Source organism: Colletotrichum phormii, assembly GCF_030913505.1.
Source record: "Colletotrichum phormii strain CBS 102054 chromosome Unknown BDP81scaffold_51, whole genome shotgun sequence".
Taxonomy (NCBI): Eukaryota; Fungi; Ascomycota; class Sordariomycetes; order Glomerellales; family Glomerellaceae; genus Colletotrichum; species Colletotrichum phormii.
Genome location: NW_026851493.1, coordinates 49,726 through 73,944, shown reverse-complemented (window position 1 = coordinate 73,944; position 24,219 = coordinate 49,726). Strand labels below are relative to the sequence as shown.

The following is a 24,219-nucleotide window of genomic DNA, read 5'->3' as shown; positions in this document are numbered from 1 at the left end:
TGACAATCTCTTCGCCTCTGTACGTCTCTTTCGTACCCTACGGAATCAAGAGGTTGGAGCTTCTGGTACCTGCCGGAAGGATAGTGGGATAGATAAGATCTTAGTTATTGAGAAAGAGACTGAAGGACGGGGTATCCCCTGGGGGGGAATACACTGTATCCCGACTTTAGATGGGGAGGTAAGCTGCTAGCCCGCCCAGCCCTACCCTACCCAGCTAACTAGGAAATATGTCAACCAATTCACCTGGAAGGATAATGCCCTCGTACTCTTCCTGTCAACTGTCTTCCAGAATGGCCAGGAAGTTATTCGCAGCCGCCGCCGCCCAGCTGGGGATACCGCTGCTAAGAAGGCTGCCCGGCAAGTCTTTGGCCCAGACGTCCGTAAGGACCTTCCAGTTCCTAGGGCAATCGATGAGTACAATCACAAGATGAATGGGGTTGATGTGAGTGACCAGATGAGGTCCTATTATCAATACAACCACCCTATTCGCCGAGGGGACTGGCAGTCAATTGCCTGGAATTTCCTGCTAGAAGTGGTAGTTGTGAATAGCTTCCTACTACAGCTCTGGGGCAGCCCGAGTTGGAAGAAGGTAAAAACTCATCACCAATGGCGGAAGATGCTTGCAGCTCAGCTTATTCAACAGTTTGGACCATTGGCAGGCGGACGACGACTTTCACGACCTAGACGGGCTACAGACAAGAGGAATACCTCTATTCCATGGGAGCAGCATCGTAGGGGGTCAAGGGGGGTATGCTCGCCTTGCTCTTATTGTAGTAATAGGGGGTCATTAAGAGCCCGCCAGGCTCTAGGCGAGATATCTAGGAATAACCTCACGCAGCAAGTAAGAAAAACTCGGCAGGGCTGTTTAGACTGTAATGTACCTTTATGTATGAAGGGAGACTGCTGGTACCTCTGGCATACACAAAATATATAGAGAATAGAAGTACTGGAAATCCTGTTGAATCATTGGATAAGTCTAATAGGCTGGGAAGTTCCTATTGGCTCTACCCCACCTCTTGGCAAAATGAGGTGAGTTAGCACCCGATGGGATACGGCAACTCTCCAGATAAGACCAATCAGAAGGCTCGTTGACGGGCGTTCGGACAGTTGTTCATCGGAGGACGGCGCGTATCCCACCGGTCTCGATGTCGCAAGTCAGTTTGTCTCAAGTCTCAACTGCCAGCCAAGACGCGGCTCGTACCGATCTTGAACGTCGGCGCCAATCAATCTTTCTGCTTATGCAAAGCTCGTGGGGTTCATCTCTCTCTACCGGTGGGATGAATGAAACATGTTGAGAGAAGTTACGTCATGACCACAAGATCGACTCGGAATCAAGTCCCGTCAGGAAGTCTGGTTCCGACTTTTCAAACGAGAACAACTCGAATCTAGGTATAAAAAAAAGGGTTCGTAGCTTCAAGGAGAACTCTAGCTTTGTTCAAGGGTCCATGTCGATGCAAGGACTTTTTGTCCATGATCAAGAACTTTGACTTGTTCTTCTCAACGTTACTCATCAAGCAATGTCCGTCTTCTCATTAAGTTGCAGATGGCGTCTCATGCAAAGAGTCCGCATCATTATTGCAAAAGATTCTCGACCAGTGTGGAGAAAACATGCAAAAAAGAATCCTAGCGCCGAGTCGAACTCAAGGAGTCGAGGTCCATCTCAATAGAGATATTTGAAAACCCCCCGTCCCCAGCAGTGTTCCACACTAACTGCTGGGCCAAGGCGCCAGGGGTGCATCATGCGAGGCCCCGTTTGCTTAGTGACTGGGGAGGAGAAGTTTACCAAGAAGGCCATGGCTAATCCAAGACATATGGAGCTCATTGTATTGGGCCGGACGTAAAAATAAATCTTCTTTCAGTTGAAAAGATCCCTCCACATCTCCTTGAAGCCATAGTGAGGGGCTCTTGAATCGTATATCTTAGCCGATGTACCCTCCTTGCTAAATCGGTCAAAGACCGTGACTTGGCCGCCTCCTGCTGCATCGAACAACGTCTTTGTCGGCCTGGTGGCTCTCTCGCGAATAGTTTCCGCCACAAGTGGCGCGACATCGGCATAACAAGCCTTTAGCTCGCGCTCAAGCGAGTAATATGGCTTCTTCGCCAGTTCAGGCGCCATAAGGTTGTAGGAACGTGCGATCGCATTGAGGTTGTTGACGGCGAGGTTCATGTACGAGCTCTCAGCTACAAGCCAGTCTGAATCGCGGAAGGGTTGTACCGGTGGCCGGGCAGGCTTCGCTGCTGTTGCCTCTGGTCCGGATTCGCTAGTGCTGTTGCCCTCGACCACCTGTTGATGCACCTTCGCCAGGACAGGATCATCCGTCACATTGGTGGGCACCGAAAGACTGTCGCTGTTCCTCTTGCACAGATTATGGCGTTCCTCTGCACGGGCATAGTCCTCGGCCAATTGCATCTTCTCTTCCAAGCTTCCACCCTTTGACGAGATCATCCTGGCCACGTGCCTCCTCCAATCGTTGCGTAACCTCGCTCTAAACACGCCGGCGGTCTTTGCCAACTCTTGCTGCTTCTCTATCCATGGTGGCACAATCTCCTGCCTCTTGATCATCTTGTTCATTATGTACTCGGTGGTATCGATAAAGGGGTTGTCGGCTCTTGCGTCTCTTTCAACCCCCTTGCCGCGGGGGATGTTCTTGAATTGTCCACGAGCAATGGCGTCTTCGATTCTCTCGTTGGCTAGCGACTCAAGGCCTGCTATAGTATTCGGTACAGCTCTGGCTGCCGCCCCGAAGCGATCTCGAAGCTCCTTCCTGAAGTCTTCGCGTTCTTTGGCGCTCTGCCCGCTTTGCTCTTTGAACCCCAGTCCGGTATACGTCGAGGCCTTTTCGCGAGCGTTGGCAGCCCGCTGACTAGGGTTGATCTTTGGATCCTTTCGTATTCGCATGTCGACGGGCGGAATCTGGAACTGCCCCCTCAGCTCGGGCTTGAGTGGCTTCTTCGTATCGCTGAGCATTCGCAAGACCGCATCAGACTGCGACTCGTCGCCCGTCCAAGCCTGCGCAGTGGCCATTGAACGTGTTCCCTCTCCTGCTGACGCGGGCATTTCAGCTTCCGCGAAAGCGGATGCGTATTGGGAACGAAACTTGGCGGTTTCGACCTTGTCGAGAAGCCGCTGTTTCAGCTCTTCAGAGAACCCAGCATCTTCGATAGCTTGACGCCCGCGCCGGCCACCAGTCAAAAGAGCTTCCTCTGTAGCTTCCTCGAGCTTGCGCGACATGGCGCCCGTTTCCTTCTCTGGTGCGTTATCGCTTCCATCGGGTGTAGGAGCTTCGAAAGCCGCGGGGGATCGATCGGAGGTGTAGAGTCGACATCTCGCCGTGAGTGGTTCGATGCGCCAACCGGATGGTAGAAGGCCTCCGCAGGCCAGCGGTTTTCGTAGAAGTTTAGTCGCCATATTCAAAATCCCAGTCCTTGGTGGACGTCGGGGGAGAAAACATGGTTGAGAGGATCGAGCTATGGTCGTGAGAATGTCGAGAATTAGTCTTGCTTCGTGATATCAACGAAAGGAATAAAGTGGCAATTGACGGAGTTAAGCACGGGCCAGCCGAGAGCTCCACCTTTTATCGGAGCCCTATCGGAATTGACCCATATTTCGGTCGGTAGGACGATGCTGCTAGGCCGGCATGTTTTGGCGATCCGATCTTAATCTCAGAACAATGACCGAAGGCTGCTTTTTCCTGAGTTCGCAAAGAATCATGAAGCATTTTTAATCATTAAATTGACGTTTGATATGTTCATCGTACTTTTCCAAAGACCTTTAGACTCAAGAATCAATATTTAAACTGTAAAGTACACCAGCACCCTGTCCATCTCGGCGTTAAAGCTCTCATAGTAGTCCTGTCTCTTGTTCTCGAATGCATCAAACATGGGCTTAGCGGTTCCAACCGGGATCTGATCCTCTCCATTGACCCATCTCTGGTAGACCTCATTGGCGAATTCGTCCACCGGCATGCCAATAGCATGGCCGTTCTTCAAGTCGGGCTGATTCTTGGCATCATGCAGCTCCGTCTGCACCGCAGGCGGGTAAACTTCTACAATCTTGACCTTTGAAGACGCGTCCTTGAGCTGGGATCTGAGTGCGAGGATGAAGCCATGCATGGCAGCCTTGGAGCCGCTGTAGTTGGGCAGCGCTACCGCAAGTGCAATCAAAGCAAATTTAACCCCTAAACTTGCTGTTGATGACTTTTTTTCACGAGGGTTTGATTAATTAGCTTACTTATAAGTATAATGTGGGACTCTGGATACCTGAGGCAGTGGCTGGTGCCCCAGGCACCAGCTGCCTGATCCACCTCCTGGTTGATCCAGCCCACCGCAGCCACCTCCACCACAACATCACCAACAACCAACCGTCAATACCAGTCGTATTGCCTCATTGCTTGCCTCGTTGGTCCAGATGAGCAGTGTGTACTGCCCACATATAATAATTCAATTACTATATAAAACTACGTTATATATGAGGCTCATGATAATCCCAGTAGCCTGAAGTTATTTTAAAGTATTATTACCCCCCTCTTTAGCTAGTTTTTTGTTAGTTAGAGGATCTTTATAGTAGAGGGCACTATCGAGAGCCTTTACGATGTGAGGGTTAACTTGGTAGTACTGAACGCTCTCTTATAGTCCGCTGTTATCGCCGGTACGGCGAAGATGTCGATGGTAAGCCGAGAGAGCGCCGGGTAGGTTTCCGTATGGTCTATCTACCATCGTACGGGGTCGGACGTAGCCTCCGGAAGCTAACGGAGGTAGAGATCGAGCTTATCCGTCCGGGGCGGCGTCTGCCGGCGCCGGCTGTTAACCTATTACCGGAAGTGATAGTCTTCGTCCCGAGCCCCGGGGTCTACCGGAAGCATGCCGGCCTGGATGCCGGCCTACGGGCCGGCCGGAAGATCCTTGCCGGCGCTGGGTTGACGATATTATTTATCGAAGTAGTCTGTGAGAGACGACTGCGCCTTCTCGACGTATCTATTCTGGTGTTCCTTGTACTAGATATCTCATAGGTATAAGATACCATATAATGGATATAAAATTATCGTACTAGAAAGCAGTAGAGAGTCTCTTAACTTATTATAGTATATAAAGAGCTTCTACTACGCCTGTTCGATGCTGCTACGGAGGAAGACCTGCTACTTCTTGTCGAGAGAGTTAAATCGTGAGGTAGATCGTGAGGCTAGCGATGCCTAATCCTTATATATATACGTGTCGGAACGGCAAGGCTGATAAGGAGCAATGGGCAGGTATCGTGGGCTGACTGACGCCTGCCCTGGGCGAAGTGGGACAACCGGCTTAGTCATCACGGCCGGTTAAGGTGGGGCAACCACCCAGGCCGTCCCCACCTACTTCGATCGGCCCCTGCCCACAATGTAAATAGGAAGAAGAACAACAGCAATTATCACGGACATCGACGTGATTGTAAACAAAGATACACCCTCATGAGGAAATGTATCACGCCTGTGAACAATACGTTAGGAGGGCTTTAGCGTTATACTAACGACGACGTACCCGTTCTAACCGTCTCTAAGAGGCCTGCGACTGCTGGGGCTTATTATTATTATTATTATCGACTGCTATAAAGATCGAAGAGTTATAGAACGTCTTCTAGTCGACGAGATGCGAGAGAAGGTATTCAATATCTATCGAGACCTCCTAGAGTCGGCTATACCTATTGCCGACGCCCTAGCCCTCGTACCGCTTCATCTGGCGATAGAAGGTGTTACGGCCAGCTAGTCGTAGGGGTAGTTTGCAGAAGTTGAGGCTGCGGAACTGGTAACAGTAATCGTAGTCGGGGATAGCTTCAGGGAAGCTATGTCTGTCAATCGTAAGGGTAGGTAAGGCTTCGGTGATCAATCGTAGTCTTGTCAAGTAGTAGCTGAAAGCGGATGTTAATCCTGATACGAAGTTAATTGCTGAAGATCTATGGAAAGTCTGTCCTAGAGTCCCGCTCGAGTCCATCCTATATACTAGTCCTGGTCCTGAACATATCCCTTGTCAATGATCAGTTCCTCTGATCGGGTGAGCGCTCATTGTTTGGCATGAGCGCTCATGGCCCCACCATGGTCGCTCATGGCTTATCTTATTATTACGTGACTTGTACCATAGTTCTTCCGTTCCGTGAGAGGGTGCCTAGTGTCCCTTGTCTCCTGCATATGTGGTGTGTTGTAACCGCCGCGAGCCTGCGGGGCAGGCCCTGTTCTTGGTCATGCATGTTGGGTCGTAACATGGTTTATATAACTATATTAAGATATATAATTATAGTGAGGTTAGTAATAGTAGTATATTTCAATAGCTAGGTATACTACTCGATGAGGAAATAAATAGGGCGGTAGTAGATCTATAGCCTCTTACTAGCTAAATCTATAAATATCTGAATCAATTAAAGTATTCAAGTTAATCGAGGGGTGTGAATTTGCTGAATTAGGTATGGCGATGGCCTCCCCTTGCTTGGGTTGACTTGTATGCGTTGACAAATGATTGCACTTGCGGTAGCGCTGTAGTTGGGGCAACTCTTCATCGGGATGAGGCCGAGCTGGGAGGTTGTGTACAGCAAAGCGGTCTGTTTGTCTTGCTTCGAGAGATGAGGGAGGAAGGCTTTGGTCAAGTGGACGTGGGAGAGGTAGTCTGCGAGAAGCTCATCGTGAATGATGTCTAAGCTGACAATTTCAGGCTTAGTGAAGTCGATACCTCGCTAAACTCCGGCGTTCAAGAAGACGCAATCGAGGTCAGGGTGTTCCTTGATGATGGATGCAGCAAATTCCGGGATCTTTGGACATTTTGTTAGCCGCATCCTCCGTCATCAACAGCAAGAGTATCGACTTACCGACTCCAACCTGAGAATATCCACAACCGCTGCTGCTGCCTTGGTGTTGCCGTGCTTGGCGACGAACTGGTCGAGGTTCTCCTTTCTTCTCCCAGCAGCGATAACGAAAGTGCCATTCTCGACGAGTTTGTCCGCCAGGGCTGCACCGATTCCTGAGGTGGCTCCGACTAGCAAGACTTTCTGGTAGGGCAGAGACATGATGGCAGCGGGTGGTATATATACAAATTTGATATGTGAGATTTAATGTAATTGAGAACGATATGATTGATGGCTTGAATGATTCTTCTTCAGAAATGGCTTGGAACTTCAACACGAGAGCACTTTATATTCAACCATCCGACTCCTCTAGAAGCCAGGAATGTCTAAAAATCCCACGACATTTGTAAGCCCGCACTGGATTTATCAGCGCAAAACCTGTACAGAAACTGGAGAGTCGACTAAAACCCTGCGAAGAAGATTCTGGGCTGATCGTGGAGATGGATCGGTCCGCTTGTCGTGGTACGGACTGATCCGGTTCGCCTCCCGGCCCAACATCTCGACCAATGGGGAGTTTTACACTGCTTCAGCTCGCATTACCCCCACACCACGCTATAAATTTGAGTAGAGCGCCAACAACCACCAGTCTCACTAGAACGGAACAAGTACGTCATTTCGTTGTATTTTCCCTATCGTAACGAATGTAGTAAGTAATTCCACAATGCGCTTAGAGTTTACTCATATGCATTTCTCTATGGCATGCAAGTCTAGGCTCGACTTGCTGGATGCCGGCCTCAGTGCTCAACTTCTTATAGTGCTACATTAACGACCGGCTCGAGCAACGACATGAGTGCCACCTCTGGGTCGTGGCATGCTTCATATAGTTACGTCCTTAGAACACCGAGTGTCGAGTGAGCTCCTAAGATCAGGCAACGCATAATCACATCCAAGGAAAGCTTTCGATGGACTTAACTTCGTCTCTGCCAAACCCTGTGCTCAGTTGTTCAATCGCATAATATTACGCCAACTGAGAACTCATAGCCTCATCCTAGGTTACTGGTAGAATCATTCATTCACGCTAAAGAATATTTAGATGTAACTTTCAAGCTTAGCTGGTGTCTAGTTCTATGCGCATTCTAGTCACGTTTCGGAACTGTTCTGTGCTGGCTGTTTTGATGGCGCAATTTTTATGAGTCCATTCGACCCTCTCAAACCTCACTTCTTGTTGTACCATTTCATACAATGGCCGAAAACTCATAACTTATTCTTGATTGAGATGTACAAGACTTCCGCTGTTGCAAGCACTTCGCCATTCTCGTCCTCTAATTGCGCCGCAACGAAGTGCTTCCGGCCCTCAACCCTGGCTATCCTTGATCTCACTAGCACAGTTCCTGGCGCAGGAACAGGTTTCCGAAATGACGTGTTTAGGTAACCCGTCCTGAAGTCTTTGTTGGGCTCTGCTCCTGTCGGTCTTTGTGCTACAATGTGTATACCCGTAACTTCGTCCATCACCAATGCAACAACGCCTCCGTGAGCCGTCTCAGGAAATCCAATCATGCCATGGTCGAAGGTGATGAGAGAACACAATTCATCGACCTTCCAATCGGGGCTCTGCGGCTTGGGGTATATGATCAACCAAGCTTTGATGGTGTCTGGTGTGTTGAGAGTTCCGCCGACGTATGTGTTCTCTCTTGTTGGGAGGACTGTTCTGTTTTGAGAGACTTGCACTACGTGGGACGGAGTGTCGGATTGGCTGAGCAGTCTGGCACACCATGGGATGGATGCGAAGTGCTTGTAATCAGGATGTGACTTGACGTCGTTGTCAGTCATGGCAGGCGAGTTGACAACTGGGGCAACAGGCTGAGTGCGATAGGTTGATGGCTGAATTGCAACTTTGCAAGTGACAAGTCAGTGAGGGGTCCTGTCCCAGGACCTCGGGTTCGGACTGTTGCGGTGGGTCTCGCGAGACATCCGAGGTAGTGTAACTTGAGGGGAAACTAGCGCAGGGGTTTGGAAGACCCTGTCGAGTCCTTGCAGCTAAGCTGAATGCAAGTTGAGGCTTGTCTAAGAACTAGCTCTTTAGGTGTGCCACCAGTGAGCAATTTTTCTGCACTTCATCAACAAGCATTTGTCGAAATATCGGACGACACGTGGACGTCTCGGCTTTAGTCTCATTCTCGAACACTTCGTATCATGGTCCGAATAGCGGTTTGAGCGCTCATGACTCGCAATGAACCTTCGCGGATCGCGGAAGCAGAAGTGTATGCAGAAGTTCCCATTCTAGACAACTACGCCAGTCATACAGATCATGCAAAAAGACGGTTCAGGGCTACAGAAACTGTGTTTAAGCTTGTTATAATCTGATTTCCAGGCCATCGAAAGTTTCCTAGAGTTTCGCGCCTCGATCGGAAGCTCGCTTGTGCTCCTCGCGCCACGCGAGGTCACTCAGAATCTCCTCGCTACCACCGCCGATGACTTTCAATCGGAGGTCCCGAGAGATCTGCTCCGTCATGGTCACACCCTTCTCGTAGCCCATACCGCCGTGAATCTGCTGGCTCTCCCTGACGGCTTGCTCTACGATCCTACCGCCTTGGACTTTTGCCAGCGCAATTCTGCTTGCGACGTCCTTAGTCTGCCAGCCGTGAATGTGGACGTGGTAGGCAATCTGCTCCAACCATGCCCAGTGGCCCTCGATCTCGCGGGCAAGCGTCGTAAGCTTATGCCGGATGATTTGGTTCGAGGCGAGAGGTTTTCCAAATGTCTCCCTATCATGTGCGTGCTGCAATGCCTCTGAAAGGCATATTCGGGCTTGTCTGTTGCAGTCCACTGTGAGGATGAAGCGCTCCTTGTTGAAATTGCGCATGATAATGGGGAATGCCCCGTTCTCTTTACCCAGCAGGTGGTCCGCCGGGACCTTGACGTCCTCCAACACGACCCACGATGAACCACCGGCGTTGTGCCCGGAATTGTGGATCTTCCTGATCGTGACGCCGGGGGACTTGAGAGGCACGACCAACAGCGAGATACCGCTCCGCCCTGGCTCTCCCATACGGACAGCGGTGGTCATATGGGTTGCCCAGGGCGCACCCGTAACCCACTTCTTCCGGCCGTTGACGACGTAGTGCCTGCCATCGGGGGTCTTTTCCGCAGTGGCCCGAATGGCGCTCACATCACTACCGGCAGTCGGCTCCGTGATGGCAAGACAGAAGCTGGTCTCCCAGGTAAAAAGTCCGGGAAGCCATCGCCTCTTCTGCTCGTCGGTACCCGCAGCAAAAATGGGCGGCGCGCCCACGTTCGACGCCCCCGCTAGAGCGAGGGGAACCCCACTGGGGATGCGGGCCATCTCGTCCATGAGAATCAGCTCGTGGAAGACATCAAGCTTACTGAATGAGATACCCACGATAGCCATGAGCTCCTTGGGTCGGTACTCCTTTGGGACATCGAGAAAAGCAAGACCGGACTTGGCGAACTTCAATCTTGCTGATAGAGGGGCTCTCCCGGCTGCCTCCCATTCTTGCGCGTATGGAAGCAAGTGGGTGTCGACAAAGTCTCGTACGTATGTCTGGAACCGCCGGTGAGAGTCATTGTAGTAGGGACTCTCGAGGGCATGGAACCACGCCGGTTCGCCCCACCTAAAGCCCGTGTTAGATGGCAACTCAGACGGAGGAGGAGAAGGAAGGGATCGGGGTAGTACGGAGCGAGGACGCCTGTCGCCTTGTGTTCGTTCCCGGGGCCGGCCTGCCTTGACCTATTGGCGTCTAGCTCGGGCATATTGCGATTCCGTTGCCAGTGTTGTTACGTATTCGATGGGTGGAGATTATCGCTGGTAATTGGAGATCCGTGTGCGAGGGACATGAGTCTCGTAATCGAACTGGAGCTGGTCCTTGAGAGCATTGGAGATCCAGTGCCAGTTTTGATGAAGTAGCAGGCGACAGATATCGCGCGGGGAACCTCATGTTCCAACCAAAGCATTGCTACGCTATAAACTTTGCGTTTGCACGGAAGCACTTTCAAGTGAAGTCTGTATCAGACGTGACTAGTTCAATGCGATGCGCTCAAGTTGGCGCGAGTCAAGAGAGCAAAGACCAACGGTGATTACTCAATCTGGCCGGCTCCGCCTGGGCTCCGCTTTAGCTCAAGAGGTGTTGGCCAGTTCATCTGGGGGAGAGAACATGGGGCATCGGTCTAGGCCTCCGAGAGACAACCCACGGGGTCCTTACAAAGTCCGAGGACCTGGATCCAGCTCCGCATCAGGCGTCTATCAGCCCCAATCAAGAGAGCTTGCCTAACGTGATTTACGACCAGTGCATCGTAGCGAGAATGAAAGCTTGTTTTATTGACAATCCCAGTTATCCGGTTGTGGAGAGCCAGTGACTCGTTTAGGTAATTCGTGTTCTTTGAGTTCCTTTCACGACATGGGGAAATCCTACAACTTCTTTTAGACTTCAGTGCAACAACGTACTCTACACCACTTCACAAGTCGTATGATTCTATCAAATGACTAAACAGGCAGCTACACAGTGGTCGACCGAAGATCCTGTACCTCGACAATTTTTCCGCTTCTTGGGTTGACGGCAAGTTCCTGCATGGTGATAAACTTAATCCGTAACGGGTTGATAAAGTCCTTCTCGACGTGTTCCCGAAACATGGGCCGCATCACGCCTAGCTCCTCTCTTAGCTCCGCCTGCAGCTGCGAACTCTCCTCATCCGTAGCTGGTGTGAAGGCGACGTTCAGGGTCAAGAGGTCTTTTCTATCTTCTCTTGTGACAATGGCTTGTAAGCGACCGACTGGTCGGTCTCCAAGGATCGTGGACACTATCCGTCTGAGGTCCACAAAGTCAACAGAAACGGGGCCGAGGCGGATGGCCGTGCGGTCCCTGTCGAGAACACGGAAAAGGCCTAGAGCTGGGTCAACCCACGCGGCCCGGTCTCCAGACGGGTAGCGAACGATGGGCATTAGTTGGCGCTCCAGGTTCGTTACGACTAGGCTGCCCGCCTCTCCTGGGGTGGTTGTGACCTCGCCGTCTTCAGTGACGATCTCCACGATGATATTCGGATCGTTGACTTGGTGAAGTCTGGGGTCGTTTGTGTAGTGCTCTTCCTTTGGTGGTAAACCGATGATTCCGCAGTCCATAGATCCGTAGACGACTGATCTGATAGTTGCATTTGGAAAGGCTGCTTTCAGCAGCCCAGCCTGATCATCGTAGAAAGCTTCTCCCGAGAACAGTAGTAGGCGAACGTACGGGTGTGTCTTGCCACTGCTAAGGATGCGCTCTGAGAGTTGCGACATCGTGGTCACCGTAGCGAGGACAACGGTTGCTTCAAACTCGACGATCTGTCTTTCCATGGATTCCAAGGAAACATGCCCAGCTACTGGAAGCTGGATCGCACCGCTTGGCAGATGGTAGACGGAGAGGATATGCAACAAGAAGCTCCCGTAGAGGTCGCCGGCATAGAACAGGTTGGCGACCATGTCTCCCTCGCCGACACCACAACGTCCCAAGCTCTCTGCCAGCTGTGTTGAAAGGCCATGGAGTTCCTTCTGGTTGTAAAACGATACTTTAGGGTGTGTAGTTGTGCCTGGATGAAGATTAGTGTGCGTTTACTTGAACCAAGCCAAGTCAGATCGCTGATGAGGATAAGTTACCTCCAGTTTTGAAAACAATGCCATCTTTTTGCTTTGATGTTACAACTTTGCTGTTCTGGCAGGTGTTTGATGCCCAGAAAGACTCATGGTCTACAATGGGCAAGTCCCTTAGAGACACCGGCGCATCTTCAAGAGTAAGAGTCTTACATAACTTCCAGGACTGAGCATAATAAGGAGAATTCAGTTTTACGAACTTGATGAAGTCTGTGAGGTTTCTAGACTTGCTCCTATTATCTTTTGGTGCCGTCATGTTGTTGAAGTAGTCAGTGCATCTGGAATCTGGAGTGGTGCGAGTTCAACCCCAACCCCAACTACGAGCTTCAAATATGTACTCAAAGGCAACGCGTGGACCGCAGTCATGCTACGACCACAATCAAGTGCAATCCCATGCTTGCAACGTGGCCATGAACCTCACTGTCAGTCTCTCAAGCGGATAACGGCACAGTCAACCTGTCAGTTCTGCTTACTTCCTAGACCCTCGCCGTCGGAGCTCCCTCTTGCGTAATTTACAAGTCCTGCGATGTATGGGTGCAGCGAATAAAGTTTAGACTTGCAGGGAGTTGCGACGGCTCTGATTGAGGTAAGAGTTGCCAAACTGACATTGGGAACTTAGAGCAACAGCAACGAAAGGGAAAGGGTTGCCCCGGAATCTCGATCCTCGTAACCTCTGTTCATTTCTAGAATCCACAACGAAGCCAATTGAGCTTTTGACTGCTTCCATCCAACGGTGCGAAATCTCGCAATCTGGACAGGACGTGCGCCGAGGCTCCCGCTAACCCTAACCTTGCGCTCAGGCCCAGCTTCGCCAGATTGACAAAGATACCAGATGGTGGCTGGCAATGCGAGAAATCGAAGATGGCTCAGCCACGGAACCGGTCAAACTCATTCGGGAAGCTCAAAAGGGGGCACATTGGCACATGTCAAAGGTCAAAGGGAAATGAATGACTTGTGCATCCCTTTCTCCCGCAATCCTCGCCCCCTCTTCCCGTAAAGCCCCGAGTGGGACGCGACGTTACCGCACGGTCCCATGTTTTGAACAGCTTGGGGGCGGTCTCTGAGTCTGGGCAATGAGGGGGGAGGGATTGGAGAATATGGAGAGGTTCCCGAAGCCCAAGACACAGCCGTTTGGCCAATGGAGTTTGTCTAAATGCCACTCTGTCAACAAATGGAGTTTCCAGGGTCCTGTTTGGTGCTACCACCGTCTTTCTCTGCCTTGGAACTCCACGTTAAACGAGATTAAGCTCAAACACACTGTGGGTGTCATTTCCCACCCCGAAGCAGAGAGCAAGGGGTGCAAAAGTGTTGGGGTTGAGAACCTTTGTGTGGGCTTTTTCCAAGACTTCTGTTATCCGCACGTGGAACCGGACCCTTGGAAATCTTCCATGACTAGGCCAGATTGCGTTTAGCTCCGTTTAAGCGACGAAGCCTCTTCTTGAATGTGCTAGGATCTTGCAGCAGATTAGATCCGCGTTTCTCAACACCTGCCTCCCGAATCCCCAGATACGCGTTCACCGCCCGGAACTGCTGGCTGCCTCTTTGATTGTTTCACCTTATGGTGCCGAGGAAGGTCTGCTAGAACTGGAACTTCGGCCACGAGGGCGAGGCCACGTTTGTGAAGGGGAGACACCGAGACATTCTTCATCAGTACCGGCTTTTCTTGCTTTGTGTCCGACTTGTGGCTGTAATCATCGAGTCATGGAATATGCTGCGGAATACGCCCAGTCCGAGGCTCTGCGATGCTTTGGGGCAAGCCACAAGGTTAGACCCAGTGGCGAGTCACGTCTCAAGGCGGTCTCGAGCAATTCCAAACACTCGACCTTTGGCAACGGTAATGAAATTTTCTGCCGCCGAGTCTGTTCCCCCCAATGCATGTGGGCAAGGCAACTTGGCAAGGGAAGGGGGGGAAACCGAAGAAAAGAAAAAAAAAGCAGCACAGTCCAGACTGTTTGGACCCCTATTCCATGGATCGTCTCTCACCGTGGGTAACGGCCCACCTTTAATGCCGCCGCTCCTAAAAAAAAAAGGGACAAGGAGACACGTCTCTTTCGTTGGCGGTCTGCTATCCGTACCCGTGTCCCTTGTGAAGTCTGGCTGGAAACCTTTTTGTCTTTTCCCTAACCTCGGGCACCTGAGAAAATTTCACCCTTTTCCCCAGTCCTCTTAGCTTCAGCTTCTCTCTGGTTCCTTCCTTTACTCATCCATAATACGGTGCGGCCCTTGAGAGCGTATCGTTCTTTCCCTTTCGTTCATCTCATATTATATTATATCCATTGAGCAATAGAAAGGTGATCCCAAACAAACCTGGTTTGCACCTTATCTCACACAATGGCGACCCAACGTACCTCGACTACCGTGGTGGTCGAGAAGCCCCAGGTTAGTCGGCAAACACCTTCCGATGCGCCGCCATCGATCTCGATGACCGTTCATTGATCACTGACCCTCCTCACAGAAGACCAACGAGCCTGTCTTCCCTGATATTCAGACCATCAGAGATGCCATCCCGGCTCACTGCTTCGAGCCTTCGCTCGTGACATCCTACTACTATGTCGTCCGCGACCTTACCATGGTCGCTGGCCTCGTCTGGGCTGCTCTCACCTACATTCCCGGCATCCAGGACCCCATCCTGCGCGCCACCGCCTGGATGGTCTACGGCTTCGTCCAGGGTCTCATCTGCACTGGTGTCTGGATTCTCGGTCATGAGTGCGGCCACGGTGCCTTCTCCAAGAGCGACAAGGTGAACAACATCACCGGCTGGGCCCTTCACTCCTTCCTTCTCGTCCCCTACTTCTCATGGAAGTTCTCTCACCACCGCCACCACCGCTTCACCGGCCACATGAAGAAAGACATGGCCTTCGTTCCTGCCACCGCGCCCAAGCCTTCCAAGAAGCCCTTGTTCGGCAGCATCGACCTCCACGAGCTCTTCGAGGACACTCCTATTGCCCAGGCCATTAGCCTGCTTACCCACCAGCTCTTCGGATGGCAGGCATACCTCTTCTTCAATGCCACCTCTGGCAAGGGTAGCTTGCAGCACGAGGTCAACGGTCTCGGACGTTGGTTCGGCGTCAGCCACTTCGGCCCCACCAGTGCCGTCTTCCGTCCCAATGAGGCCATCTTCATTGCCATCTCTGATCTTGGCCTGGCCATCACCTTCTCCGCCCTGTACTATGCTTCCACCATTCTCGACGTCTCCACCGTCGCTCTCCTCTACGCGGTTCCCTACTTCTGGGTCCACCACTGGCTCGGTACGCACCTCCTCCCCCCTCACTTTGTGATCCTTGAAGCTTGGCCTTAGAGTTTCACAAGCAAATGTGTTTATCATAGTGCTAATCAACCCTCAGTTGCCATCACCTACCTCCACCACAACCACCCTGAGGTCCACCACTACACCGAGGAGGGTTGGACTTTCGTCAAGGGTGCCATTGCCACCGTTGACCGTGAGTTCGGCTTCATCGGCAAGCACCTCTTCCACGGCATCATTGAGAAGCACGTCGTTCACCACCTGTTCCCGTAAGTTTGATCCCTCATTTTGAAGAATCACCTGAGCTAGTGCTAACAGACCTTAGTCGCATTCCTTTCTACAAGGCTGACGAGGCCACTGAGGCCATCAAGCCTGTCCTTGGTGACCTGTACAACCACGACGGCCGCAGCTTCCTGGGCCAGCTCTGGTCCGTTTTCGGCTCTCTCAAGTACGTTGAGAACGACCCCAACTGCCCCGGCGCCATGAGATGGGCCAAATAGAGGGGGGTTGCTGTACAAACATCAAGACGGGTTTCTTTAGACGGACATAAAGAGACATAGAGGACATAGACATTTTTAGACTCAAAGACCGCAGAGTCAAAGCTTGATAGAGCAGAAGCGCGTATGGAGTTTAGAGGCAGGGGGGGAATAGACCAAAAGTTCTAGACCAAATGGCAGGGTCAAGGCTCAGAACTCTTTTGAAACTACAACTCCACCGTGAATAAGGCACAGTCCTGTCATTCTCATAAAGCGGAAAGTATTCATATTTAAGGTTCTCGTGATGACAAGCGACCGGCGTTAAAGTTACAGAGCCGATGATAGGCGACCTTGCCAAATAGTTTCCTGAATAGGAAAAGAGGTACCTCGAGATAGCTGAAAATGAGTAATGTAGAATTGCACTTGAACAGAGTTCACACCAAGCACATCAGATTTGGGGATCGAGTGCAACCCATCTCCATGTTCCCGCTCGACTTGCATGACACGCGATTCCCAGCCAAGGGGTAGCCCAGGCAATGTGGTGTGTCCCATTCTGGACCATCCAATTCGCGCTTGCGTCGTCTCTTGGATCAAATGCCACGTTGGTGAACTTGCTTGTTCCCAGACGGAAAAGAATGCGCAGTAAACCCAACTCCCTGGGCTCCCATCGTCCGAGCTAATCTAACAGAGTTTACACATGTTGAAACAGTGCGCGCAGCATATTCACGACAGCCTCGCAGGCTGGTGATGGCTACATATCCATTTGAACTGAATCGTGTAATTCATATGTGCTTTGCTGTTGCGCAAACCCAGCCACGCACCGTAGGCTCCGGTCTGGGTTGGCTCGCGCAACTATCTAGCAGGAAGCACCGGGGCGAGCGGGGGGTTCTAGATTACGAAATAGCCCTTGCAGACTTGTGTGTGTTCGTCCTATATCATCCCGAGGAGATGGCTCCGGGTCTCATGTCAAAGAAGATGATCGTCCACTTCCTGCAAAAGACATTGCTGTCCAACTATTCTCTCGCTGTCTTCAAACTGCCATCTCATCAATCATCAGCCATTCGAATTATTGACAAAGCACTGCTAGCATCTTGCCCTGATTAGGACGATCAACAAAGGCAACACTATGGCGTCGGCTTACATACTCACCGTCTACTTCCTAGTAGTGGTCTTCGCCGGTCTTCAACTCAAACAGAAGATCAAGGCTCTCAAGTCTCCTCTGAGGAAACTCCCTGGGCCATGGTATGCCCCTCTCACAACATTACATCTTCGTTACCTCTTCTCGACCGGCACCATCTGGAAGTTGGTAGAGAGAAGTCACAATAAGTATGGATCGATTGTCCGACTCGGTCCCCGACAGATATGGATCTCCGACAAGGAGGCCATGAAGCAGATCTTGGTCAAGACGGATCTTCCAAAGGTCGCCATGTATGCCGAAATTTCCAGAGACAAGTTCAGCCCTGGGCTTTTTGGTGAGATGTAAGTCGTTCTGATTTTCTGCCCACAATATGCATTTGCGACGTGAGCCTAACTCAACGTTTCTGGAAACAGTCGCCAAGAGCCGCACAGGCGCCTCAAACGCTTCTTGTCTCCAGCGTTTACGGTCAACTACATCGACAACCTTGAGATGTTCTTTAAGAGCACCGTTCGTGATGTGCTCAACAAGTACCAGTCACAGATCAACGAAGACCTGGTCTACCATGCCAAGAAGGGCATTGAGGTCGACCTGATGGATGACCTTCACAACGTAGCCCTCGACATGTAAGCCAATAACTCTGCAGATGCCTCGAAGTCTTCAGGGCGCCTTCTTACTTGTATTACAGCATGGGAGAATGTTCATTCGGAAAGGGGTTCGGACAAACCAACCCTGACAGCTTAATCGAAGATGGAGTCGACGAGAAGATCTGGAAATCCATTCCTCGCTCTATCTTTGATGGCCTCAGCAAGCGGTACCAGGCAAGTTCATTCATCGCAAGGGAAATAATACCCCTTCCTCTAGTACTAACATTACAAAAGACCGTCTACGTCAAGAAGTTCTTTCGCGCACTGGGAATCGACCTGCAATTCGACTGGCCTGCCGAGATGATCACAGCCATCGACGCTGTCGTCCAGCGACGAAAGCGCACCTCTGATTTCGAGCGCCGAGACCTCCTCCAGCACCTCATTGAAGAAGGCAAAAAGCCGGACACCGGCACTAGCATGTCTGCCCGCGACATCGTCGACCAAATGGCTGAGATCCTCCTTGCCGGTTCCGAGACAACATCCGGCACCATCGGCTGCCTCTTCCTCGAACTCGCCCGCAACCCCGACGTCCGCGCAAAGCTCTTTGCCTCTCTCCCATCCAAGGGCTTCAATGACGAAATTGTCACCAGCAAATCGGTCCGTAACGAGGAGGAATACGAGTATCTTGAGGCCTGCATCAAGGAAAACCTACGCCTGCACCCCATTGCGTCGGAGATGGGCCGCCGTACTGGCAACCAGTGGATCAATCTCTGTGGTTACGACCTGCCCCCTCATACCGTAGTCTCAGCCTCCTACCGCGATCTTCACCGCAAAGAGGATTTCTGGCCCCAGGCAGAACGGTTTTGGCCCGAGAGGTGGCTGTCTGACGACAAGAGAGACGGAGCTCCTGCACCTGAGTAAGTCCCACTGCTCCCTGACCGATGAAACGTATTGTGTACAAGATCTAACAGGGTCTCTAGTCTGGATGCGTACTACCCCTTTTCTGGAGGCAAGCACTCTTGCATCGGAATCAAGTAAGTCATTATCTAGAGATTCCCCATATTGCACCAACGATCGTTCTAATATAATCAATAAAGCTTTGCATGGGCAGAGATGAGGATGGTCGCCGCCAACCTTCTACAAAGATTCGATGTGCTCGAAGTTCCGGGCCAAGACATCGACTTCCGCCAGTATATCACCATGCAGTTTGCAACTGGTCACTGGAAGGTTATGCTCAAGCCGAGAAACTAAGCCCAACGGCCACTATACTCTTACGACGAAACGTTCACAAAGCAAGACTTTTAGCATTTAGACTGGAAAGCATTCAACAGTTTGTCTCTCTGAGATGGAGTTGTGGGGTTGAGATTTACGTTCAAGCGATTGGACTTTGGAACAAGCGAATCCAATGCATCGATCCACGAGGAAGCTGTGATCTAGATACAAGCGAGACTGAATAAGATTGTGTGATTGCATTGAAGACGCGCAAGAACTGGAGAAACGAGTTGTCAACTCGTCTACATCTCGCAGAATTTGGCTAAACCCCCTCATTGAGTCCATGTCCTTAGGAGCGGTTATCACGGCTAACATGAAGAGACTTTGCCTGAGATACTGCAACAGTCAACACTCCCACCGGATATTTTGCATTCAGCAGCTTGGAGGGACTAGAACAGGAAGAACTTGCCAAACACCCCAGTCCCAGCAATGACCACCAGCTTGACGACGTGAGGGGGCTTCTGGGACACTAGGTACGTGGCGGGAAGGCTCCGCTCAGAAGACAACAACCATGTTCCTTACTGCAACAAAATGCATGTGAAAAGCTTATTAAGTGCGGGCGGTTTATCTGCCCTTGTTAAACCACCATCATGGGTCTGTTGCGTGCCAGACCGACGGACCGACGTCTCAGTAGCATGGACCTGGTTGATTCGGCGTGGAGCAAGCAAATGGCACCAGAAAGCTTAATTCGTGGCTACAGTGGGGTAGTTAACACGAGACATATTGATCGAGCCAAACGTCGCGCGGGGGGTAGGGGCTGGAGAGGGTGGTTGTCGGATCAGTCCGCTCAACTCATATCTTCTGGGCACAGGGTTTCCGAAGGACTCAGAAGTTGGGAGGGGCTTCGGCATCGAAATTGGGCCCGACGAGACAATTTTCCCGGCCGGGATCGAGACAAGATAGCTGTACGTTGGGATCCTAGTTTATCTCAGTTGATCGATAGTGATCGAGTCATTTGCTTTCACAGCCCGCTTGGGTTACAACGAAACCGCCACGGCGAAGGAATCTTGGTAAGAGCCGAAGACAGAACTACAGGAAAGGAGAAGCAAAACCGACACAATGATCCATCCGCTAAATGAACCTCGAATTAAACGTTCGCCTTGTTTACTAACTTCAGCCGGTTAATCGAGTTTGTGTGTGTTGAAGGCGGAATAGTTGTCAATGATGCAGCCCCAAACCATAGAATGAGTACACTAAACCTACCAGCTCAGTCCAGAGAATCTAAGTCTTCTATTTCAACGGCAAGTGGGTGACAAAATAGACACATGCAAGCTACCGCTTAAAGTGTCCCGAGTGTATTCTTCTACTTAAATTACTACCACTGACGCCGCTCTTTTTAGCAAGTTCTTTCCGTGTATTCTACCAAGAGAATAATCACTTTGAAAAGCTAGATTAGACAATCATAAAGGTAGCAGCACTAAGGTAGGAGGTCGGTCATATCTTGACCGGTAGAATCTTGTGTTACCTGCGTGGATAAGTTCTTCTTGGGTTTCAGAACACAGATGGAAGCCATAGGAAAACGACACCAGATCACATTCTCAAGACATGCTACGCTGATCCTGAGTATGGGCATCAGCAAAACAGATTTTCGCTGACCGCAACCTCATTCACATCACATTGGAATCTGATACGAGGAAGTCCTTGCTACATCCCACCTCTGGCTGTTCGAAGACGATGATACACCAGACTGGTACGGACACTGCGAAATCGACTGGAGAGAGCCCGTAAATTTCTCAATTTGCTCATTGGTAGTGCACCAACATCAGTTTAAAACGTTCTATTCAATATGGACTATGAGGACATCTCCCTTCACCCTTGACTTAAGCTAGCGAACACTCCACCATGGTAGTGATTGTGCGGAAATGGAAGAAGCGACTAATTCTCAAACCGGCCTTTTCAAGAATGGACTCGAGCTCTGGCACTGATCTCTCCTTCCCGCAAAAGAAGAATAAAGTATCCCATGTCATCAGGTTGGCAAGGTCCGAAAGCCTTGACTGGTGGGTAGGTGTTAGGGTAGATGGGGCCGCATTCTGATTGCTGACATTGAACGGGCTGGAGTTCCAAATCTCGTTGATCACCTTCCGTGAGTCTGGAGTCTTTCTCATGAAGTTCGCAACTTTGGTCAGTATCTTGATAGCGTCTTCATCATCGTATTCGCGTCTGTCAATTGTCAGTATGCTGTAGCGAGGCGGCTTATAGGAATTTTAGAACTGCATGTACTCACAAAACTCCTCTGAGGTACCATATGTCACCCTCTGCTGCGTTGTCTTTGAAGTAGTCCTGTACAACACAGTTGACTTTCCCGTCGGCAGCTCTTTGAGCAATATCCTCCGGCAGATTCTGGTTGAGATGTCAGTATCAGCTTCCAATAAATTCTATGCCACGAGCAGCTCACGGTCTTCAAGCTCTCAATGGCGGGTTGAAGGTCCTGAAAGGTCCAATGAAGCTCCGGGTTATGCCTCATGATGTCAAAACTGCTGTCACCTGGACCGCACCCAACATCAACAACTCGGGCTCTGGGGCTCTCATGCCAAGGATAGTGATTGAGGAGCGCTGGTCTAGTCGTTCGCTATAACGGACGTATCGATAAGCTAAAGTCAGGTGTCATGACGCGTTTCTTAAGATACACCTACATTGAGCCATGGCAGAACACCCTTGATCACCTTGAGCGCAACCCCGGAGTTCTCGGGATGACCAATGTACTCGAAGAATGTTTCTCCATTCTGTGCCACTGTAGAACAGAAAGGAGCATCTGTGGCCAGATAAGAGTCTTTGGTCTTGGTGTCTGTCATATGGGATAGTAGTCCTGCAGAGCTCCTAAGACCCTCGTCCGATCTTCGCTTGTTAGAATAAGGTAGGGACAAGAACACTCAGAACCGAAATTGGAGCTTACAAGAGAGATAAGAATTGAGCAGCACTGCCCTCCTTTCCGAGGTTCTTACTATGTCGAGTATTGCTGAAAACGTTTGGCTGCTTTTTTTGGTAGATGTACTCAGCTGCCAGTGTTCTCATGACTCTCCCTGAGATAATGGTCAATGGACTAAAGACATTGAGGGCGGCGCAGGAAAGGATGCCTACTTACCTGATTTTTGCTCATTGACGTTCAGTCGACTGGCTAAACCCGCCAGCTTCGCATCGCCTCCGAGATCTGTAATTGCATCTGTGATACCAAGGGACACTGCGACATTGAGTGCACTCTTCCGCGCCGGTTGCAGGCCCATCTCAAGCAGCTTGATGTGGTTGGGTGTAACTGCTGCATCGAGAGCGCGAACGTCCACGCGAATCTTCTCATTGGCCTCATACGCTTGCCAAGAGATCAAATTCTCGGGATCGTCGAACTTTGTAGAAGCTTCTGAGTCCCAGACTTGGGGAGTTCCCAGATCGTGTAGGTCGATTTCATGTTCGAGAACAGCAATGTTGTCCCGCAAAGATTGGAGGAGTGTTTGGAGGAAAGATATGATCCGGAACTTGATGGGGTAGTATATTTGCAGTAGTAAAGAAGCTCGAATGTTCATTCATCAGACCGACGACGCCATCTGTTCATGTACCCAGAGACTTCTTGCGTATGTGGAGGGGGCGAACCCAGGGCTTGTGGGGTAGCAGGCCTACCCCACAAGCCATGTAAGTCAACGACTTTGGATGGCTCGTTTGAAGTTGGTTTAAAACAATATCGCAAGACCGCTCTCAAACCTAAATACAGATTAATCTCCATCGCTTTTTTGATTTGAAATTCTCTTCAAAACATAGTCACAAATTTCCCGAATACCCTTCTTCATGTCTCAGCCCCTGAAAGTTACGATAGTCGGAGCAGGCCTAGTAGGTCTAGCATGCGGCATCGCATGTCGTCGTCAAGGCTTTGAGGTCTTCATAGTTGATCAGCTGAAAGAATTTCTACGTCTTGGTGACAGTATCGGATTCGGTTCAAACTCGGCAAGGCTTCTCTATCGTTGGGGAGTTGGGTCCAGGATGGAGCCGATTGCAAGTCAGAGCAGCGAGATGCGCATCTATAACTTTGACTCTTCCGACAAACTCCTCGGTGTCGACGACCAAATTGGCAAATCCGTAGAGAATTACGGATGCCGCCAAATCCTAAGTCACAGGGGCGATTTCCATCTCATCATGAAGGACTTTGCTCTTGAACGGGCGTCAAAATCCGGCTTGGCGAGCGAGTCGAAGTCTACGATCCGAATAAGCCGAGCATCACGCTATCCTCCGGAGAAGAGATTCAGTCAGATGTCGTAATCATTGCCGACGGCGTCAGAAGCAAAGGACGCAGGACTGTGCTAGGTTATGAAGATAAACCTCAAGCAAGCGGATACGTCATTTACCGATCATTCATGAGCGGTGATCTCCTTAGAGATGACCCATTGATCAGCAAATTCCTCAGTGACGGCGACACAATCCGTTTGTTTCTGGCCAAGGACATGCATGGCTTCATCAGCACTTTGCAAGGTGGCAAGGAGATCAATGCAGTTCTTACTCACAAAGACGTCGGCGACGTTGCGGAGAGTTGGACTAAAGAGGCCTCCAAAGAAGACGTGCCGGCGTGTCTCGAGGGATGGGAACCTACTTTCAGGAGAGTCTGGGAAAAGATGCCCTCGGTCATTGACTGGAAGCTCGTGTATCGACCCTGTCTCGATAAATGGGTCGCAGACTCCGGGCTGGTTGCGTTGATGGACGATGCTGCACACCCCTTTCTACCCACTTCGACTCAAGGTGCTAGCCAAGCCATCGAAGACGGAGCTACCATAGCCAAATGTCTCTCGAAATTTGCAGGTGTCGCAAAAACGACGCCGTTAATTACGGGCAGCAATTAACCCCATATATACCCTACGACAGCAGGCGATATCCCGCTAGCCTTGCACACCTACTTCGAAATCCGACACGAATACGTCGCTGAAGCACAGGCGACTGGCATAAAGCAGAGAGAAATATGGCACAACTTGCACGATGAGGACAGTAAAGCGTTTAAGGAGGAGTTTGACATCAACTCAACCATGATGCAAAACCTCTATCTTTAGGAAAACGACGCCGAGAAAGTGGTTGACGAAAGATGGGATGA

The 24,219-nt window shown here is 50.7% G+C and overlaps 10 protein-coding genes across 10 annotated transcripts; 3 read left to right on the top strand and 7 right to left on the bottom strand.

The window, feature by feature from the left end:
- Nucleotides 1-1,508: 1,508 nt before the first annotated feature.
- BDP81DRAFT_443622 (uncharacterized protein) lies at nucleotides 1,509-3,501 on the bottom strand. The gene has a single exon (XM_060591747.1). It carries the CDS (start codon nucleotides 3,407-3,409, stop codon nucleotides 1,856-1,858), a length of 1,554 nt encoding a protein of 517 aa, XP_060437461.1. The 5' UTR covers nucleotides 3,410-3,501; the 3' UTR covers nucleotides 1,509-1,855.
- Nucleotides 3,502-3,682: 181 nt separating this feature from the next.
- BDP81DRAFT_443621 (uncharacterized protein) lies at nucleotides 3,683-4,153 on the bottom strand. The gene has a single exon (XM_060591746.1). It carries the CDS (start codon nucleotides 4,111-4,113, stop codon nucleotides 3,793-3,795), a length of 321 nt encoding a protein of 106 aa, XP_060437460.1. The 5' UTR covers nucleotides 4,114-4,153; the 3' UTR covers nucleotides 3,683-3,792.
- Nucleotides 4,154-6,694: 2,541 nt separating this feature from the next.
- Nucleotides 6,695-7,024, bottom strand: BDP81DRAFT_401177 (uncharacterized protein; the record flags this gene model as incomplete). Its single annotated transcript, XM_060588788.1, has 2 exons — nucleotides 6,695-6,769; nucleotides 6,827-7,024. The coding sequence occupies 2 exons, from the start codon at nucleotides 7,022-7,024 to the stop codon at nucleotides 6,695-6,697; spliced, it is 273 nt and encodes a 90-aa protein (XP_060437459.1).
- Nucleotides 7,025-7,908: 884 nt separating this feature from the next.
- Nucleotides 7,909-8,680, bottom strand: BDP81DRAFT_443619 (thioesterase superfamily protein). The gene has a single exon (XM_060591745.1). It carries the CDS (start codon nucleotides 8,630-8,632, stop codon nucleotides 8,057-8,059), a length of 576 nt encoding a protein of 191 aa, XP_060437458.1. The 5' UTR covers nucleotides 8,633-8,680; the 3' UTR covers nucleotides 7,909-8,056.
- A 508-nt stretch (nucleotides 8,681-9,188) lies between these two features.
- Nucleotides 9,189-10,573, bottom strand: BDP81DRAFT_401176 (acyl-CoA dehydrogenase domain-containing protein; the record flags this gene model as incomplete). Its single annotated transcript, XM_060588787.1, has 2 exons — nucleotides 9,189-10,434; nucleotides 10,497-10,573. 2 exons carry the CDS (start codon nucleotides 10,571-10,573, stop codon nucleotides 9,189-9,191), a joined length of 1,323 nt encoding a protein of 440 aa, XP_060437457.1.
- A 742-nt stretch (nucleotides 10,574-11,315) lies between these two features.
- BDP81DRAFT_466761 (AMP-dependent synthetase/ligase) lies at nucleotides 11,316-12,699 on the bottom strand (the record flags this gene model as incomplete). The annotated part of the gene is made up of 2 exons (XM_060594437.1): nucleotides 11,316-12,382; nucleotides 12,450-12,699. 2 exons carry the CDS (start codon nucleotides 12,697-12,699, stop codon nucleotides 11,316-11,318), a joined length of 1,317 nt encoding a protein of 438 aa, XP_060437456.1.
- A 2,075-nt stretch (nucleotides 12,700-14,774) lies between these two features.
- On the top strand, nucleotides 14,775-16,187 carry BDP81DRAFT_336728 (fatty acid desaturase; the record flags this gene model as incomplete). The annotated part of the gene is made up of 4 exons (XM_060585944.1): nucleotides 14,775-14,822; nucleotides 14,899-15,691; nucleotides 15,788-15,956; nucleotides 16,013-16,187. 4 exons carry the CDS (start codon nucleotides 14,775-14,777, stop codon nucleotides 16,185-16,187), a joined length of 1,185 nt encoding a protein of 394 aa, XP_060437455.1.
- A 1,102-nt stretch (nucleotides 16,188-17,289) lies between these two features.
- Nucleotides 17,290-19,136, top strand: BDP81DRAFT_513233 (cytochrome P450; the record flags this gene model as incomplete). Its single annotated transcript, XM_060595816.1, has 6 exons — nucleotides 17,290-17,642; nucleotides 17,715-17,924; nucleotides 17,987-18,119; nucleotides 18,180-18,802; nucleotides 18,866-18,919; nucleotides 18,983-19,136. 6 exons carry the CDS (start codon nucleotides 17,290-17,292, stop codon nucleotides 19,134-19,136), a joined length of 1,527 nt encoding a protein of 508 aa, XP_060437454.1.
- A 1,841-nt stretch (nucleotides 19,137-20,977) lies between these two features.
- Nucleotides 20,978-22,778, bottom strand: BDP81DRAFT_456205 (S-adenosyl-L-methionine-dependent methyltransferase; the record flags this gene model as incomplete). The annotated part of the gene is made up of 7 exons (XM_060593139.1): nucleotides 20,978-21,317; nucleotides 21,382-21,497; nucleotides 21,553-21,726; nucleotides 21,791-21,942; nucleotides 22,100-22,177; nucleotides 22,240-22,624; nucleotides 22,767-22,778. 7 exons carry the CDS (start codon nucleotides 22,776-22,778, stop codon nucleotides 20,978-20,980), a joined length of 1,257 nt encoding a protein of 418 aa, XP_060437453.1.
- Nucleotides 22,779-22,931: 153 nt separating this feature from the next.
- On the top strand, nucleotides 22,932-24,178 carry BDP81DRAFT_466758 (uncharacterized protein; the record flags this gene model as incomplete). Its single annotated transcript, XM_060594436.1, has 3 exons — nucleotides 22,932-23,219; nucleotides 23,324-23,933; nucleotides 23,997-24,178. The coding sequence occupies 3 exons, from the start codon at nucleotides 22,932-22,934 to the stop codon at nucleotides 24,176-24,178; spliced, it is 1,080 nt and encodes a 359-aa protein (XP_060437452.1).
- Between the last annotated feature and the right edge of the window lie 41 nt (nucleotides 24,179-24,219).